The 16634-nt window shown below is 40.8% G+C and overlaps 1 protein-coding gene across 2 annotated transcripts in view; it reads right to left on the reverse strand.

The window, feature by feature from the left end:
• The window catches only part of NOL8 (nucleolar protein 8), a 1174909-nt gene that overhangs the window by 55603 nt on the left and 1102672 nt on the right, over window positions 1–16634 (reverse strand). For both annotated transcript variants that reach the window (XM_044077406.1, XM_044077405.1), the window contains exon 15: window positions 12348–12418. In XM_044077406.1, the coding sequence (XP_043933341.1) occupies window positions 12348–12418 (71 nt within the window). The remainder of the gene's footprint in view (window positions 1–12347; window positions 12419–16634) is intronic.

Raw genomic sequence — 16634 nt, forward strand, 5'->3', positions numbered from 1 at the left:
ATTGTTTAGACATATTAACAGGAAAAAAATCAACTGAACAGCACCACTAATATTTAGAAGCAATAATTCTCTACTGTTTACAGACTAAGCAGCTCTCTAACTCAAACAAGCTATTTAGATAAAAGAACAGAAACAACAAATAACTTTTTTTTTTCTTTTTACAAGCAGAAAAAATAGCACGCCACACAGGAAAAAAGCCCTCTAACTTAAACGTGCTGGCTCGGGGAAAAAGGTCAAAACTAGTTTACTCAACTAGTAAATAACCAACACAACACAAAAAGATATTTCAAATGGAAAGTTTAGCAAAAGAAAACCTTATAAGCTAAATATATAAGGACTATTCACACACCAAACTTGACAGCTCAAGGAACAATGAGCCTAAATAACTGTATTTAAAACACACACACAGAGAAGCCGGGATAGGGATGAAATTTTAGGCCTTGAGATAAACGATGGCCTCCAAGAATAAACAGTAAGGCAACGGACACAGTCTAATACTGTAACTAATACAGTTAAGGAATTAACTAAGGTAACTAGCAAGAATTTTGATTAAAGGAAGGAAATGCAAGTTTTAAAGGTATTATAACAATTTAAAGGTAAATTTAGCCAGAGCCAGCTGTCAAACACCTGATCTGTTTAGAGGAAAACGAGATCTGGGGAATTCCCTAGAGCATCATGGGATAGGGAGTAAGCCACGAGCTAGTTGGAGACCTCGAGCTTTTGTAAATGGCCGAGATCCTCGGTTCCAAATCCCACCAGTACAGAATGAAGGCGAGACAGAGCAACATCACATGAAAGGCTCACAAGGCATGACTGATTACTCACAGAGGCAGCAAAGCATGATCAGCTTCTGGAATCACAGTACAAACAGTGATGCTAGATGAAGGTGCACACCAATGAAAAACCAGCTGCAACATAAATGCCCATAATGGAAACATTTTGAAAAACGTAACTGAAACAGCCACACTCCTACTACAGTAGCCTCTATCTGCAGAGTAAAGGGTAGTTAGCCTTATGTTAAGAAAAGAAAATGGAATATTTAACACTCCATTTAGACAAGGCTTGCTCATTCACAACCTGACCTTCCTAACCTGAAGGACAGGACAGGCAAGGCCATGTATGTCAACCTGAATTTAAACAACCTTCTCAGGTGAGACCAGAAGAGATGTCTCACACACACACACACACACACACACACACCTCAACAACCCCCCCCCAAAAAAAAAAATACATTAGAAATATCACTCTCATAAATTTAGAAAGTTTTCTAACAACATGTTTTGCTTTAGCATGAAACTCAAATGTCTCATTAGTTAGTGACTTCACTCCTAGATGTTTTGCAAGAAAACCAGACACTTTAGGTGGAAAAGATCAAAAATAAGGCAAAAAGATATGTACAGAGATGTACGTCTATGATATGAAGGGCTTGCTCTCCTCTGATTTAAGCATCTAAAAAGAAAAAAAATGAGGCATACATACTGGTTTAAGGGCAATTCACAGAAAATATCCATTATGAAACACGGATTGGTCCTAAGGGACACCCTTTTCTATCAAATATCTTTAAAAACAAGGTCCTATAACACAGATCTTTCAGGTGGAAGAGATGACTGCAAGTAACAGACCACTGCAAGAGATGAACTTCAATTGCACCAAGTAAGATGGTTTGAATGGAGGAAAGATAACTCTCTTAATTATAAAGTTCAAGTCCTGAAGAAAATGGTTTGTTAGATATCTCTGAAAACTGTTATAATGTATTTTTAATTTGTTAACTAACAACCAACTAGGGACAACTGTCCTTATAAGGGGTAACCCATGCCTGCTGGTTAATTGACCTGTTTAGTCACAACAGGCAAAAGGAAACTGAAGAAATCAAACCCAGGAATATGCAATGAAGCTCCTTCAAATCTGAAACACTGAACTCCACAGTAAACTACAAGCCCAAGAAAACTAAAAATCTTCTTAATGCTTGACAAGTGTGTGGTGAGTTACAGCTCTGCTCTCAACAAAATTCTGAGGAAAGAAAACTGAAGCAACCTGTACCTTGACAAAAATGCTAATACCAAACAGCTATCTGAAATAGGTGAAACACATTCAAAGTCCAGCAGGACAGCAAAATTTTTCACCCACATCAAGAACTTCTTCCAGTCAAGAGAAAATATCTGATGAGTGGAAGACTTTCTGGCAGATGACCTCCATGACCTCAGCCAGAATGCCCAACAAGGCCAAAAGTCGGAAATGACTCATCTCATTGACATGAATTGGGACGAGCATCTATAACACCATTAACCAAGCAGCTTGAAATCACGGCTTTGTAGGCCACCAAATGGAAGAGTGACTTTCGTTTTTTTTCTCTAAATTTTTGTCAAGTGTGGATTCATAAATAAAATACAGAAAGCATAAATAAAATCTTCCCCACCAGTGAAGAAAGAGAAGGTGTCCAATTCCAGAGCTTCCCTTCTCTGCTAAACTCAGCAAAACTGAGTATCCTGTGTTCTCCTCTGTGTCTTAATGGTCCAGGCTTTGGGCTTCCTCCTCACATCTGGAAGGCACTCAAAGTAGATGTCCCTTATTCGCAGATCTACTGGAACTGAAGCTGTTTGTCTATGAGGGTAAAGCCCCATCAATGGTTCACTGCCTGACTGGTATCGCCTCACGGCAGACAAAGTCTGAGTGCATGACAAACATTTGTCCAACTGTGCTACTACACGGAGGCTGCTTGGGGAGGCCTAAGTTACAACTCCTTTTTCCACATACTTGGGGGGAGGGGGGCACGTAACACTGTACTCAGCTCAAGCAGATTTATAACTATCTACTATTGAAGGCTCTACTAGCTCAGCACAATGAAGGAATGTAAGTGGAGTCTCTGACGCTACTGAAGTATCAGTCATTAAATCCAGTAAAGGATTTCTCAGCAAGAAGTGAAATCCTTGGTAAGATTGGTACAAACTATCTATCATTCCAGAGATCAGTGACAAGAGTTAGACACCAAAAACAAATCAGAGAGAACATGATCATTCTACAACTATCACCACACTGTCTATAAAAGCACCTTCAAGTAAAGGCAGGAGAAGAGCACTGTGAAGAGGTCAGCTGCATGAGGATCAAGTACAACATCCAGCAGAATGCCCAGGCCATGGCTTCACAGACCCATTCTGTAGGCAACAAATCAACAGTCTTCAGACAGTGTAGTTTCCCTGGAAAAACAATCCTCTGTGACAAAAAATTTCTCCCAAGTTCATGATACACCCATAAGCCTGTAACCACAGTAGAATCAAGAAAACAGTTACAACCAGGTAATTCCTTTATAAAGCCATAAGAACTCCATAATTTAAGTGTAGAAATATAAAAATATAGTGGTCTGCAAGATCATAAACAGCAAATCCAGAACTTTACTAAACACTCAAGATGCAGATCACAAATGGCAGCACATTGTATAAAAAGCAGTGGTTACCTACTGAGAACCAAAGGAATCTTACGAGAATCCCAGTCACTGATCTGCCAGAAGGTCTCCAAGTCCAGTGACACTATACAGGCTCCTTCACTGAACATAATGATAAAGTAGTTGCCAGAACACTTGCTTAGTTAAAGCTTCCATACAAAATTTCATATTCACTATTCCCTACTGCACAGACAGAATTAGGTACAATGTGTTCATCCTGAATCTTGATTATGGCCTCCCTCAAAGTCCTACAATCTGGATATAACTCAAATTACTGCAACTGGCAGTGAAGAAAGTATGTAGATTTACTTTACTGGTACCAGCTTAAACTCACCACTGTGACCAACTCAAAGGATTGCACTGGCTACTTATAAGGAATATGGATATATATTCAGATCATTCCTATTTAATGCTAAGCCAATGCCCCCACTAATAACCAAACTGCCTGTAAGAGCTTAATCCTATTCTCTCAGGAAAAAAGAAAAAATGCTTTCTCCTTAATCAGAGCTAAAATTCAATTTAAACACTGAAGAAAATACACTCACTTGACAGGGACTTGTACCTGAAATCACCTGCTCACAGAAATCAGAGCAGAACAAGAACATAACATATTTACATCTAAACAGAGGGAATATCTAGTAAAGGAGAATTAATGTGCATGCTTCAGGGACACTGGTTACTGACAAACAAATCTGCCTCCAGACTACTAAATACAAAGCTCCTCTACCTCCCAAATGAGGTGTTGCTTACCGATGTTTAAATATATATTTTGCACATGCTGTAAATGATCACTGTAAACTTGTCACTGGAATCAGAGTGTTAAGACATGCACACTAATCCCCGATTATTGTAGACGTGTTACATTATCACTTAATGTCTGATTACTGTTGGCACGTTATATTTTGTCTAACTGCTTGTACGCTTCACCTTTAGAACTAACCATCACCTGGCTAAGCACATATAATGTTAATGTCTTAGTAAGTCTACTACAAGTGTAAATCATACTGCATTACTTTTTTGAAACTGACAGCCCATCCACTCAATAACCAAGTAGAAAAGAAAACAAAATAAAAACAGAAGCATGGCACACACAACCCCACCACCAGAATAGTCACAATAGTGAACTTTATGCACCAGATTTATCTTTGAAGTGACTGTGATCAAACACTGGACAGAAAAACTGCTGCCCTTCTGAACAAGAGATGGGAAGGAGAAAATCCATCTTTTCAGTCAAAAAAATAAAACAGGCTCTATGTCCCTCAACCAAAAGTAGAATATACAATCAATCCTGGAATTCTGTGTAAACTACCTGGACTCATGAAGGAGATCTTAATGAGGGTTAGCCTAACGGCTCCTATACTCATCTGTTTGAAATCATGTTGAGATTTCACTGGCTCACAGAGGTGCTTAACCAAACAAGGGCAAACCCTGACAACCCACCCTTATATTTGCAGTCCTGCTAGTCGTCACTACTATGGCATCCCCTGCAAATCTGCCCAATGATCAACTTCTCTTCGTCTATAACAGGACGGAATACTTTTTAAAGTGACAGTTTAGTCAAAGAAAAAAAGAAGACAAGGGGTATCAGACAACCTCTACAGATATCAAAAAACATTCCCTCTTCAATAGGTCCTCTATGATACTCTGAGAGGTCTACCTGAAAACGACCCCCGCAAGCAAAGGCTGCTGTACTTCCACAACTGTACTTCCCTTAAAGAAGACAGCCTGAACAGTGCCATCCAGACAAGAATAACCCAGACACCACTGCCCTTGCCAATGCATCATGCAGTCAAAAAGTACAGTTGTGTACGCTTACCATAAATGTAGATGTTCAAGTGTATTCACTGTTGCAGTCATTACATTTGGGTAATCTGCTTGCAGGTTGCCCTCAGTCGGCCTGATTAACAAAGTCTTGGGTCCTGCATCGGTTGCTGTCCCTTCTTCCAAGATGTCAGGTCGTCAGGGGTATAAAACATGCAGCCAACGTCATTACATCAGTTTTTCTAAACCCAGATGTCAGGTGCCCCCCCAATGGAGAGCAAATAAACATAAAAACACAAAGGTATACCTCCAACAAAAAGCAAATACACCAAAAAGGCTTTTAAGCACAGTAAAGGAAAGTAGAGGTATAGCCAGAAGAAGTTAGGGGGCCAGAGGGAGGGTAACCAGGACTGCAACAGTGAATACACTCTAACATCTACATTTATGGTAAGTGTACACAACTGTACTATGTTCTTCGTGTTTCACTGTTGCAGTCATTACATTTGGGTAGATTCCCAAAGCTATGGTTGGGAGGAGGAGTTTATATAGCATTAGGGCCAGCAATAAGGCCCTGCAAGACAGCAGTGACAAAGCCAGCTCTGGATTTAGAGAAAATTGGCAAATGATAATGCTTGGTGAAAGTATGTACAGAACTCCAAGTAGCAACTTCTACGATGTCCTTGGTAGGAACACCTCTGAGAAAGTCTGCAGAAGTAGATGCAGCTCTGGAGTGAGATCTGATCTCCTGGGGGATAGGTTTTCCATGGTGCTTATAGCAGAAATGAATGCAATGGCTTATCCATTTAGAAATGGTTTGTTTTGAAATAACCTTCCCTCTCTGCCCCTGCAGCAAATGCTACCAGCAGTTGTTCCGATTTTCTTAGAGGTTTAGTTCTGTCCAAATAGAATCTAAGTTGTCTGTGCACATCCAATGAATGCAGAATCCATTCCCCTTTGTTCTGTGGATTGGGAAAGAAGGTTGGCAAATTAATGGACTGATTAAGAGCCACACTGGATACCACCTTGGGCATGAAGGATGGATTGGTCCTGAGGGACACCCTGTCCACATGAAAGATGATGAAAGGCTCCACTGCCATAAGAGCCTGTAATTCAGATATCCTTCTAGCTGAAGTGAGTGCTAAAAGGAAAGCTGTTTTCTAAGAAAGAAATTTTAAGACTGCAGTAGCAGCTGGCTCGAAAGGAGGTAGAGTGAGTTTCTCCAATACAAAGTTAAGGTCACAGGCAGGAGTTGGAGCTCTCCTGGGTGGTCTCAGGTTTTTGGCCCCTCTGAGGTACTGCTTGAGCAGAGGATGAGAGAAGAGGGAAGGCTCTGTGTTATAATGCGCTGAAATGGTTGAAGCGTGGATTTTAATGGAAGAAAAGGACAGGCCCTTGTGAAGCATCTCAGTTAAGTTTTGCAAAATCTGAGGTAAACTGGGCGCCACTGTGCTCATCTCTTTAGACTGGTTCCATTTTTCAGCATAACATTTTCTAGTACTAGGTCTCCTTGCCTCTAAGATGACACCCATCACAGATCTGCTGAGGGATGACAGGGGTGAATTTAAGTGATTAGCCAGGCTGCAAGGTTCAATGTTGGAAGCTGAGCTTGCAGAATTTGGTTCTCCTGCTGAGACAGCAGGGAAGGAGTCTGAGGCAGTTGTCATGGAGATAACTGCGACACTGTGCAAGAGGGGGTACCAGTGTTGGCAAGGTCAGTCTGGAGCAATCAAGATCATCCTTGGTTTGTCCTGTTTGACCTTTAGTAGAACTTTGGAGAGTAGAGGCAGCGGAGGGAAGGCATAGACTGATCGTTTTTTTCCAGCTGAAGAACAGAGCATCCACTTTCCAGGCTTGTTTGTGGGGAGTCCTTGTGCAAAACTTGTCCAATTGGAAGTTCTGGGGGGAGGCAAATAGATCTATGTCTGGGCTCCCCCATTCGCTTGTCAACATGTTGAAAATCCTTGGTTCCAGTTTCCACTCGTGTGGGTCCATGAGGTTTCTGCTTAGTTCGTCTGCCAGCATATTCAATTTTCCTGGCAGGAATTGAGCTTGTAGGTGCACTTGGTTGCTCAAGGCTGTGTTCCATAATGCCATGGCTAGTCTGCAGAGGGGGTAGGAATGTGTATCCCCCCTGCTTGTTTATGTACCACATAACCGTGGTGTTGTCCATCTTTACCATTAGTTGTCCTTGAAGAATGTAGTCCTTGAAAGCTGTCAAGAGCATTCTGTACAGCTAACATTTCTTTTTGATTGATATGTAGGTGCATTTGATTTGGGTTCCATTTGCTCTGAATGCACTTCCCTGCCAAGTGAACCCCCTATGCATAGTCTGATGCATCTGCAGTTAGGGTTTGGGTGGCAGGGGGTAGTGTGAATGGTAGTCCCTTGTTTTGGTGGCAGGCCTCTCTGCCCACCAGAGGAACTCCAGGTGTAGGCAAGGTATGATAAGAATCATTGTTTCCAGACTGTGAGAATGTTGATTCCACAGACTTTTTAGATACTACTGCAGTTTCCTCATATGCAGTGTCTTGCTATGGAATTAGAAGAATGCAGGAGGCCACGTACCCCAAGGCTTGCAGTATTTGTCTTGCAGATAGCAGGGTTTTTGTGGCCACTTGTTTGAAGTAGGTTACCAAATGAATTTGCTTTTCTGGCGTGAGGTAAGCCATCTGGGCAGTTGTATGCAAGCTTGCACCCACCAATGTAATCTGTTGACAGGGTACCAGTTGTGATTTCTTTTCGTTTATGGTGTACCCCAGACAGGTTAGAACCCTTTTTACAAATGCCAGATGATTTAAAAGTATGTCCTGGTTTTCTGCCTGAATTAGACACTCGTCCAGGTATGAGTATATCTGAATACTGTTTTGCCTGCAAAATGCAATTACTGGAGCCAGGCACTTTGTAAATACCCTGGGTGCAGTAGACAAGCCAAAGGGCAGTGCAGAGAACTGAAAATGCGTGTAGCCTGCTTTGAAGCGTAGGTATCTTCTGCAAGATTCCCTGATTGGGATGTGCAGGTATGCTTCTTTTAAATCTAGTGTTGCCAACCAGGCGCCTTTGCCTAGCATAGGAAGTAATTGGTGAAGAGTCAGCATCTTGAATTTTGGAATCTCCAGAAAGGTATTTAGAGTAGGCAGGTCCAGGATTGGATGCCATGATTTGTCTTTTCTGGGTACCAGGAAAAGTCTGGAGTAGAAGCCTTGTCCCTTTTCCTCTTCTGGCACCAGCTGAATAGCCCCCATGCGTAAGAGGGACAATACTTGTTTTTGAGCCTCTGCCCACTGATTTGGGTGCAGGTCTGGCCACTCATTTGGTGTTGGCAACGTGTGGAAATGAAATCTGTATCCCTGGGACACTATATTTAAAACCCATGTGTCCTGGGTTATGAGTTTCCAGTTCTTTGTATGAAGAGCAATCTTTCCCCCCAAAGGGGCGGTCAAAAGATAAGTGCTTGGGAATTTTAAAAGGAAGTCATTGAAGCTGTTTACCATAGGGGGGGTGTCTTGTTATTTCCAGTTTTGGAAGTGGATGCCCCCCACTGCTTAGCTCTGAAAGTCCCCTGGGACTGAAACCTGGGGTTTTTGCTGTGTTTGGGTTTGGCTTGAGAGGACCTGGAAGGGACTGGAAAGGACCAATTCTTAGTAGGCCAGTGCCTAATAAATCTAGGAGGTTGCACTTGTAAAAAATCTTTAACAGTTTGCATACATTTAGCTTTATCTTCCATCTTTTTAAGAACTTCTTCAGCCTTGCTGCCAAACAGGCGGTCCTGATTTAAAGGAGCATCCAACAATTTAGCTTTAACATGATCAGGCAAAGACTGTTCCTTAAGCCAAGCAAGCCTTCTAAGCACAGACCCAGTAACAGCAGCCCTGCAAGAGGCCTCTAAAGAATCAAAACCACTTGCAAAGTACATTTTCCAACCTGTTCAGCAGAATGCATTAAGTCCTGTAAATCTTTATTTTCCACAGAGTCAGGAATCAACATTATTTTCTGTTTAAGCAGTCCAATAACATGTTGCTGATATTTTAACATATGAAATTGGCAGTTTAAAGCTCTGATTGCCAAGGTTGCAGAAGTATAAACCTTTTTACCCCATCTATCCAGCGCCCTGGAGTCTCTATTCGAAGGGGTAGGAGTTTTAGCAGTAGAAGCCTTAATGACCTTGGGCCCCTGAGAAATAGTCTCTGGATATGCAACAGGATTTTTGAAAAGGAACTTGTGGGACTCAGGAACCCTGTAGTATCTGTCAGGTTTACTAGGAGCAGGAGGCAGGGAATCAGGGGCCAAACTTGATTCCGAGAACACATCAACAATGTCTAGTACAGGAGATATAGCCAAAGGCCTATGCTGAGGTAGATGAAGGAAATTCCTAAGCCTCTTTTTTGAATCAGAAAATTCCTGGCTTTCCCAGTGGAAATGCTCCCATAAAGTATGTAAAGTTTACCTAAAAGAAAAATCCTCAGGAGGGGAAGCAGGGAGAATAGAATCCTCTGCATCAGAATCCTCATAATTAGGTATGGACAAATCCAGGTCATCAGAAGAGTCAGAAGAAACAGTATCCTGATCAGAAGAGTCATAATCAAGCTCAGCCCTAGGCCCCGAGTGGCGGGGGGGGGGGGGTTGACTACCCCTGATTAGAGTCATTAGATCTTCAGCCATTTTAATCATTTGTTTTTTAGGCATAGGGGCCTGAGCATGCGGCCTGGGTGTCGGTTTTTTAGACAAGGATCGAGATTTAGGCCATAGTAATGAAGGAGGTGTCTATTTAATATGCGAGTCTGTAGGCCTGAATACACCCTCAGAAGCCAGTGCCTGCACAGCGGCTCCGAAACCATCCAAGGTAGAGACATCCGCAGGTTCCATAGTTGAAGCATCTCGCGGTATACCGGACTCTGAATAGATCTCAGTAGAGGCCTGCGAATCAGAAGTAGCGGGTATCAGGGGCTGCAAAAGCGCCTCACTGAGTATCAGCGAACTGGCGACTGGCTTAGGAGAAGCGTCGTCGGCAGTTTTGGACCTCGGCGGCCTGTCTCTGTCTTTATCTTTGCATTTTTTTGGAATCCCGGTAGTCGGATGGCTAACCGACGACATTTCTGGGTAATTAAACCGAGAACTGAAATATTTAGAGGCAAAAATATACCGACGATGGATAGTGCGCTGATTAAATAAAGCACAAAACCAAGAGCAAGGCACATCATGGTCAGAGCCTAGGCAAGGAATACAGTACGAATGAAAATCTTTATGAGGTATTTGCTTTCCACAAGTAATGCAATTATTAACTTTTACTGACATCGGTAAAGAGCAAGAAAAGTTTCCCAATAGGGTACTTAGCTTTAAGTAGAAGACTTCGGTTCTGAAACTCAAAAACGAAAATTTCAGGAGTCGGCCGACCGGCACTTGCAAACTGCTTCTGCTTCGGGCACCGCATGGCAAGAAAGACTGATGTAGTGACATCGGCTGCATGTTTTATACCCCTGACAACTTGATGTCATGGAAGAAGGGACTGCAACCGAAGCAGGACCCAAGACTTTGTTAATCAGGCCGACGGAGGGCAACCTGCAAGCAGATTACCCAAATGTAATGACTGCAACAGTGAAACACGAAGAACATCTGCATGGGATTTTTCACATTTTTCAAGACTTTGTTTAATGAAAACTCTCATACAAAAAACAAAATACATTTTTCAAACACTCCCACCCCTATTAATTTAGAACACACAAAACTTTGTACATCTTCAAAAAAATTAACTTTAACCCTCCAGGATACCAAGTCTTTGGGGTGCTACTACTTCCTTATGACCAAGCTGATTCATTGGTACTTGTGATAATTCCTTTCAAATCTGCTCTTCTCCCAGGCAGCTGCAGCCTGGATCCCAGATAATAGTATGCTGACATAGAGTTAAGTTTCTTTAGCACTGAAATGGAAAGTTTCCTAGAGTGAATGTTAGGATCAACACCCAAACTGTTAAAGCAACAGAAAACAAATAGGGAGCAACAGGATACTGCACACATCATATTAGTATGGCAAATAATGAAGTACTTTCTTCAGATTGTTTTTTGTAAACCAGGTAAGCAAAATAGATCACACACACACACACACACACACACAGACACACACCTTTCAGTCACTACCTGGGCTACAAGTGCAATGGTGAATACAACACACACGGCATTTAAGAAAAAATATCCTAGTGTTGCAGGGAAGGCCGAGGGAAGAAACTGAAGTGTCTGAAGAAAACCTTTGGGGGCAGGGACATGGAAACTCCCCAAAGACAGTGACAGGAGGTCTGAACAGAATACTGGAAATGTGAGGAGAAACTTAAACCACTTAATCCATGAGCAAAAGTATGCATGACTCTTCCCTTAAAAGCCACAGTTGTCTGCGACACTCAGCTGTCACTGCTGAGCACTACATTGTTGTAAACAAACTTGAAGTAAACTAGGTGGGATATACTTGGGGTGCATTTACTTTTCAGAAAAAAACACTTCAGCTACACTGTTAACATGCATTACAAATGTACGAAAGGAATGGCAAAACTGGGAAAGAAGTAATCTTATAAATGAAATTAGCTGAAATTTCAGATCTTTAAAAGCAATACAGATGTACAGAGCTGTTTTTAATAATGTCACAGTGCAGCTGTAGTTTAATAAAATCTACAGTTGCCAAAGTTTCCATTAGAAAGGCACAGCCCAATCAACGGGAACAAAAAAGTTCTGTCTGTTGAGGAAGGCATGTCACATCAGCTGTTAACACTTCCTTCCGTCAGTGGCCTGCCAAGTCACTGAAGTACTACAGTTAGCAACTGGTTCCCGTCTAACTGTTGTGGCTGTAATATACAAATCTGGAGTAAAGCTCTTGGGTTTTGTTGTAGAAATGACATTGACAGACATAACTGAAAGGGCAGATTAATCTTTAGTAATACAACATAGTAAAAATATACATTACCACCACTGACTATTATGGATTTCATGGTGCATATTAAAATGACTACATTAACAAGGTTACAAATAAAAGAAATGGAAACAGACATGTTAAGCAGGCTGCAAATAAATTATATATATATATATATATATATATATATATATATATATATATATATATATATATATACACACACACACACACACACACTAGGAAGTTAATTTACCTCTTAATCTTTCATCATCTTTGAAGAAGAAAAACAAATTCATCTTATTTGCCAAACGAGAGTTTTCAGATCTACAAAAAAAGTAAATCAGTATGAATTAAACTTAAGACTATTACTACTAAAAGTAGATAAATTCCACATATATTTGCTTACTTTCTGAATGAATGTGGTTATGCTTGTTCTAGTCTGTGCCCCAGCCTGAAAGCATTTAACTTATATATATATATATATATATATATACGTGTGTGTGTGTGTGTGTGTGTGTGTATAGTCTAATATATACAGATCTTTTTCAGCCACACCATAAATCATATACAACAGGGGAGAAATAACAAAAAAATGGAAAATACTAGTTAACATGATGTTAGGTCTCATCTAATAACAATACATGCATCTGTAAATAGTGCCTATAATGACAAATCTAAGCAGATACCCTACTTAAGGCAGCACATACATGTGCATATCACAAATTGCATAATCTGCACTATACGTAGCTCTAAAAAACTTCCGAAAGTTTCGAAAACACACACATCCTGCATCCCAGGGAAAAGCTGTTCCATAGTCTGGTTCATGGAGACAGAAAGCCCTATCCACAGTTTGTAACCCGTACTTTAGCCTAACCAAAGGCATTGCCTTATATGGCAAATTGTAAGACCACAGTCAAGATGGCTGGAGGAAAATCACTGCTTCAGTGGAAGTCAGTTTTTCAGACAAAATAAATTGACTTATGATGCTGCCTGTTACCAGAATAGCAGAAATAACAGAATGGAATAAAAGACAACAGGCACTGCTGAATATGGTGTGTAAGCATACAAGGCTATAAAAGTGGATGCAGTGGAAAATTATGGTACCAGTATTCCAACTAAGCCAAAAACACCTGTACCAGTGGCTTCACAGACTTGGCTACATATGAAATTACTAATTTTCAACTCCCTTTAACTCCTGCTCTGTATTCTCATTCAGCCACTCAGCATGAAAGCATACTGGCCAGCTGACCAGAATACTGCAGAAAATCTCTGATTTTTGCCTCATATTACTGCCCTATCCTTCAAAAAATATTTGATTTTATTGTAAATTACTGAGGATTACACTTGGTCAATAATGCCAGACAGACCATCATAAAAAGCACATTGATGCAAAACTTATTCTTCTATTAACTTAAGTGAATCTGCTGAAGTGACACCCCGTCCACGTGTGCAAACTGGGAAAGGGGGTTGATGATGGATGGATTTAAAATGTGCCCCTGTTTTGGGCCACCACTATTTTTGTTTATGTCCAGAATCCTTGAGCAAAGAAGCTAAAATCTATGCATTTAAGTGTAATGGGAGAGGGGGTTCTGCACAGCTTCAGTATCTTCATACTAACCCGGTGATGCTGAGGCACTAGCAATCAGGCTGGCTTTATTTACAAAAAAAAAGAAAAGAAAAAAAAAAAAAAAAATGTTTTCATCTTTTCAAAGCTTTCCTACTTGAGGAGAGCTGTAAAAGCACATCATTACAATTGTCATATGCACAGAAGACTACACACAGGTAGAAAAGTATGAAGTATAATGTACATCCTTGTAGCACTGCTGCCCCAGTCTCTGCATTGGAAGAAAGAACACCCCACAACTTTTGTCTTCAATATTATTTTCTGACAGCCAGCTCCACTGGCATATGGGGGATAAATTGATGGAATTCAGTATTTTAACTAATACAAAAGCACCTTTACTACTGGCTTCACAGACTTCACTGTATGACTGACACAGTTGGGTGACCCAAATTCAACTTGTTAGAGCAGATGTGTGGGATGAGAGGAATGATGAGACTTTGGCTGATCACCACTTATCAAAAGGCAAGGTTGGAGGTGATGTGCTGGCATGTGGATGCCAGTTTCTGTGGCTCTGGTAAATACTAGAGCTCAGAAGTGCAGGAAGGTTTGGGAGGAGAGGTCTCCTATGGAAAGGGCCACTGGCAATCCTAGGCCACTCCTCATTTCATGCAGTTGTCTATCAACAGAGTAGGACCTCCACTACAAGCAAGCCAAATTACGGAACATGCACTGAAACTTGCCGTTGTTTGGGGTGACTGGTGACCCTGGCTAAGACGGCAAACCAGGTACCCAAGATTAGAACTCTGGGTAGAGGACAGTGGAAGGGTAACAGAATGCCACACTGCTGCAATAGTTCAACTGACAGGACTCCCAGAGGAAAATAAATATGTACAAAATGCATAAATAATTCTCTTGAAGCAGCTTTCAAACCATCTATTACGCCATTCCAGTTTACTGATGCAAGAGCTCCTGATCTAACAAGTTCATAAGCCTTGGAGAGGTGCAAAAAGTTATCACCTGTAGTCTATCCTTTGTGCTTGTTTGTAACCATCAATATGAAACCAGGTAGCATTCACAATGCTACAGTCAACTGAAAATCTATGCTGGGATCAAGAACAAAAATAGTAAGACATTTTCACGCTGATTATTGATGTGTTCGTCTTGCATTTTCATTGGAAAAGCAAGAAGTGACGGCTGGAAATTCTCAATCTCAGTACAGTGCAGTTCAGTACAGGACCATTTTGGCACTTCGGCACACTCATACACTGGAAAGTCCCAGGCAGCGGGTACAGACATGAATTAAAGGGTTGTCAATCTCCCTGAAGAGGTTTAGGAATATTGACTGAAGATCTGCACAAGGGTTCACTGCATCAGGTTACACTGAAGTAAAGCTGCAGACCTGCCTGTCATTATAGTGAAGTGAAAGGATGGATAGTAATATATCTAAGCTGCAGTCAGTTTACAGCAGCAAACTACTCAGCTATATGAAGGATAACAGTGTGTTTACTCTTGAACCATTCTGAAACTATTTCTAGATCAGAGACAAATGCATCCTTAAACTTGACAATAACGTTACTGATGCACTTCTTGGCAACTTTGAATGCCAGCTTTATCCAGAAATCTTTCAGCTTTACAACATGTTTTTCCTCCCTTTACTCATCACAAAGTTTTTGTAAACATTACAAGTCTTTGTAATGTACTATCCTCACAATGCCTGTGAAGACACCACAGCCTCCATTTCATGTCATAGTTTTTCTTTGCATTTCAGTTTATTCTGATTTATAAAAACACAGACAGATTACCATCTCTATAACTATTAAACTGTGAAGAATGCAGTTTAAAATTTTTAATCATCTTTACTGAATTATCACTTATGACATGGGCGATCATACTTTTATATAAATAAACCATACTGGCATATTCTCAATTACAAACATTATACATCACATATAATGCTCTGTACAGTCATTGTCAATCCAGCATTACACAGCTCTTTCAATTTCTGCCTTCCATTAAACCTCGTTCCACCTCAAAAACAATATTCTGCATGTATTTTTCCCCACAATTCCCATTTTTCCTATGTAATCTGCTCCTACCCTTTTCTAAAGATTTCACTTCTAGTTGTTTCATCACTGTTACTACATTCATCACTTCAAATATGGTTGGTTTAGACGCTGATTTCCATTTTCTAGTTAATTGTTTTTTTGATGACCACTACAATTAAACTTAACAAGGCATTATTGTGTCTAGGCAATTCAGATCCTGTATCCTACTTAAAAAAAAAAAAAAAAAAAAAATCCTTAGTTACACCAACTTACACACCCTGCATTTGAAACAGAGTACTCTGTAGAGAATTTTTAAAGCCTGCCAATTCATTATACTCCCAAAAATTATGTCATGCCCTTGCTTACAAGTTGAGCAACATAGGATTTTTTTTCTACCTTGGACACATGCTGGTCAAAGGTTAGGTTACTGTCTACATGAGTTCCCAGATCCCTGACTGGTTAATCAACTTCTAAGGGTGTTTTATTGAGGACATAGTAACATGGGGTGGTAGACTTCCCAGAACTTATTACAGAGCATTTCTTGGTATTGAGTTTTAAGCCATGGCTTTGGCACTAAGTATTTGTCTAAATTAGACCTTCCTGAAGGGTGTTCACATCTTGTGTGTGTGTGTGTGTGGGGGGGATCAATGACTGCACCCAGTTTGCAATCATCTGAGAAGTTGATCAGCCAAAGGCCTTTGACATTGGCTTTGACATCCGAGAAATAGATCTCCAAGAGGAGTGGGCCCAGCATAGAGCCCTGGGGGACTCCAGTGGTGACTAGCCTCTTTGTGGAGATGGCCTCACTGATTCTAACCTGATGGGTCCTATCAGTGAGCCCGCTACCTATCCAGTCTGTTATAAAGGTGATTATACCTAGCTTGATAAGTTTGTTGACAATGCCCCAGTGGGGTACTATATCAAATGCTTT

Source organism: Protopterus annectens, chromosome 7.part0 (assembly GCF_019279795.1).
Source record: "Protopterus annectens isolate FY-2018-M chromosome 7.part0, PAN1.0, whole genome shotgun sequence".
Lineage (NCBI taxonomy): Eukaryota > Metazoa > Chordata > Ceratodontiformes > Protopteridae > Protopterus > Protopterus annectens.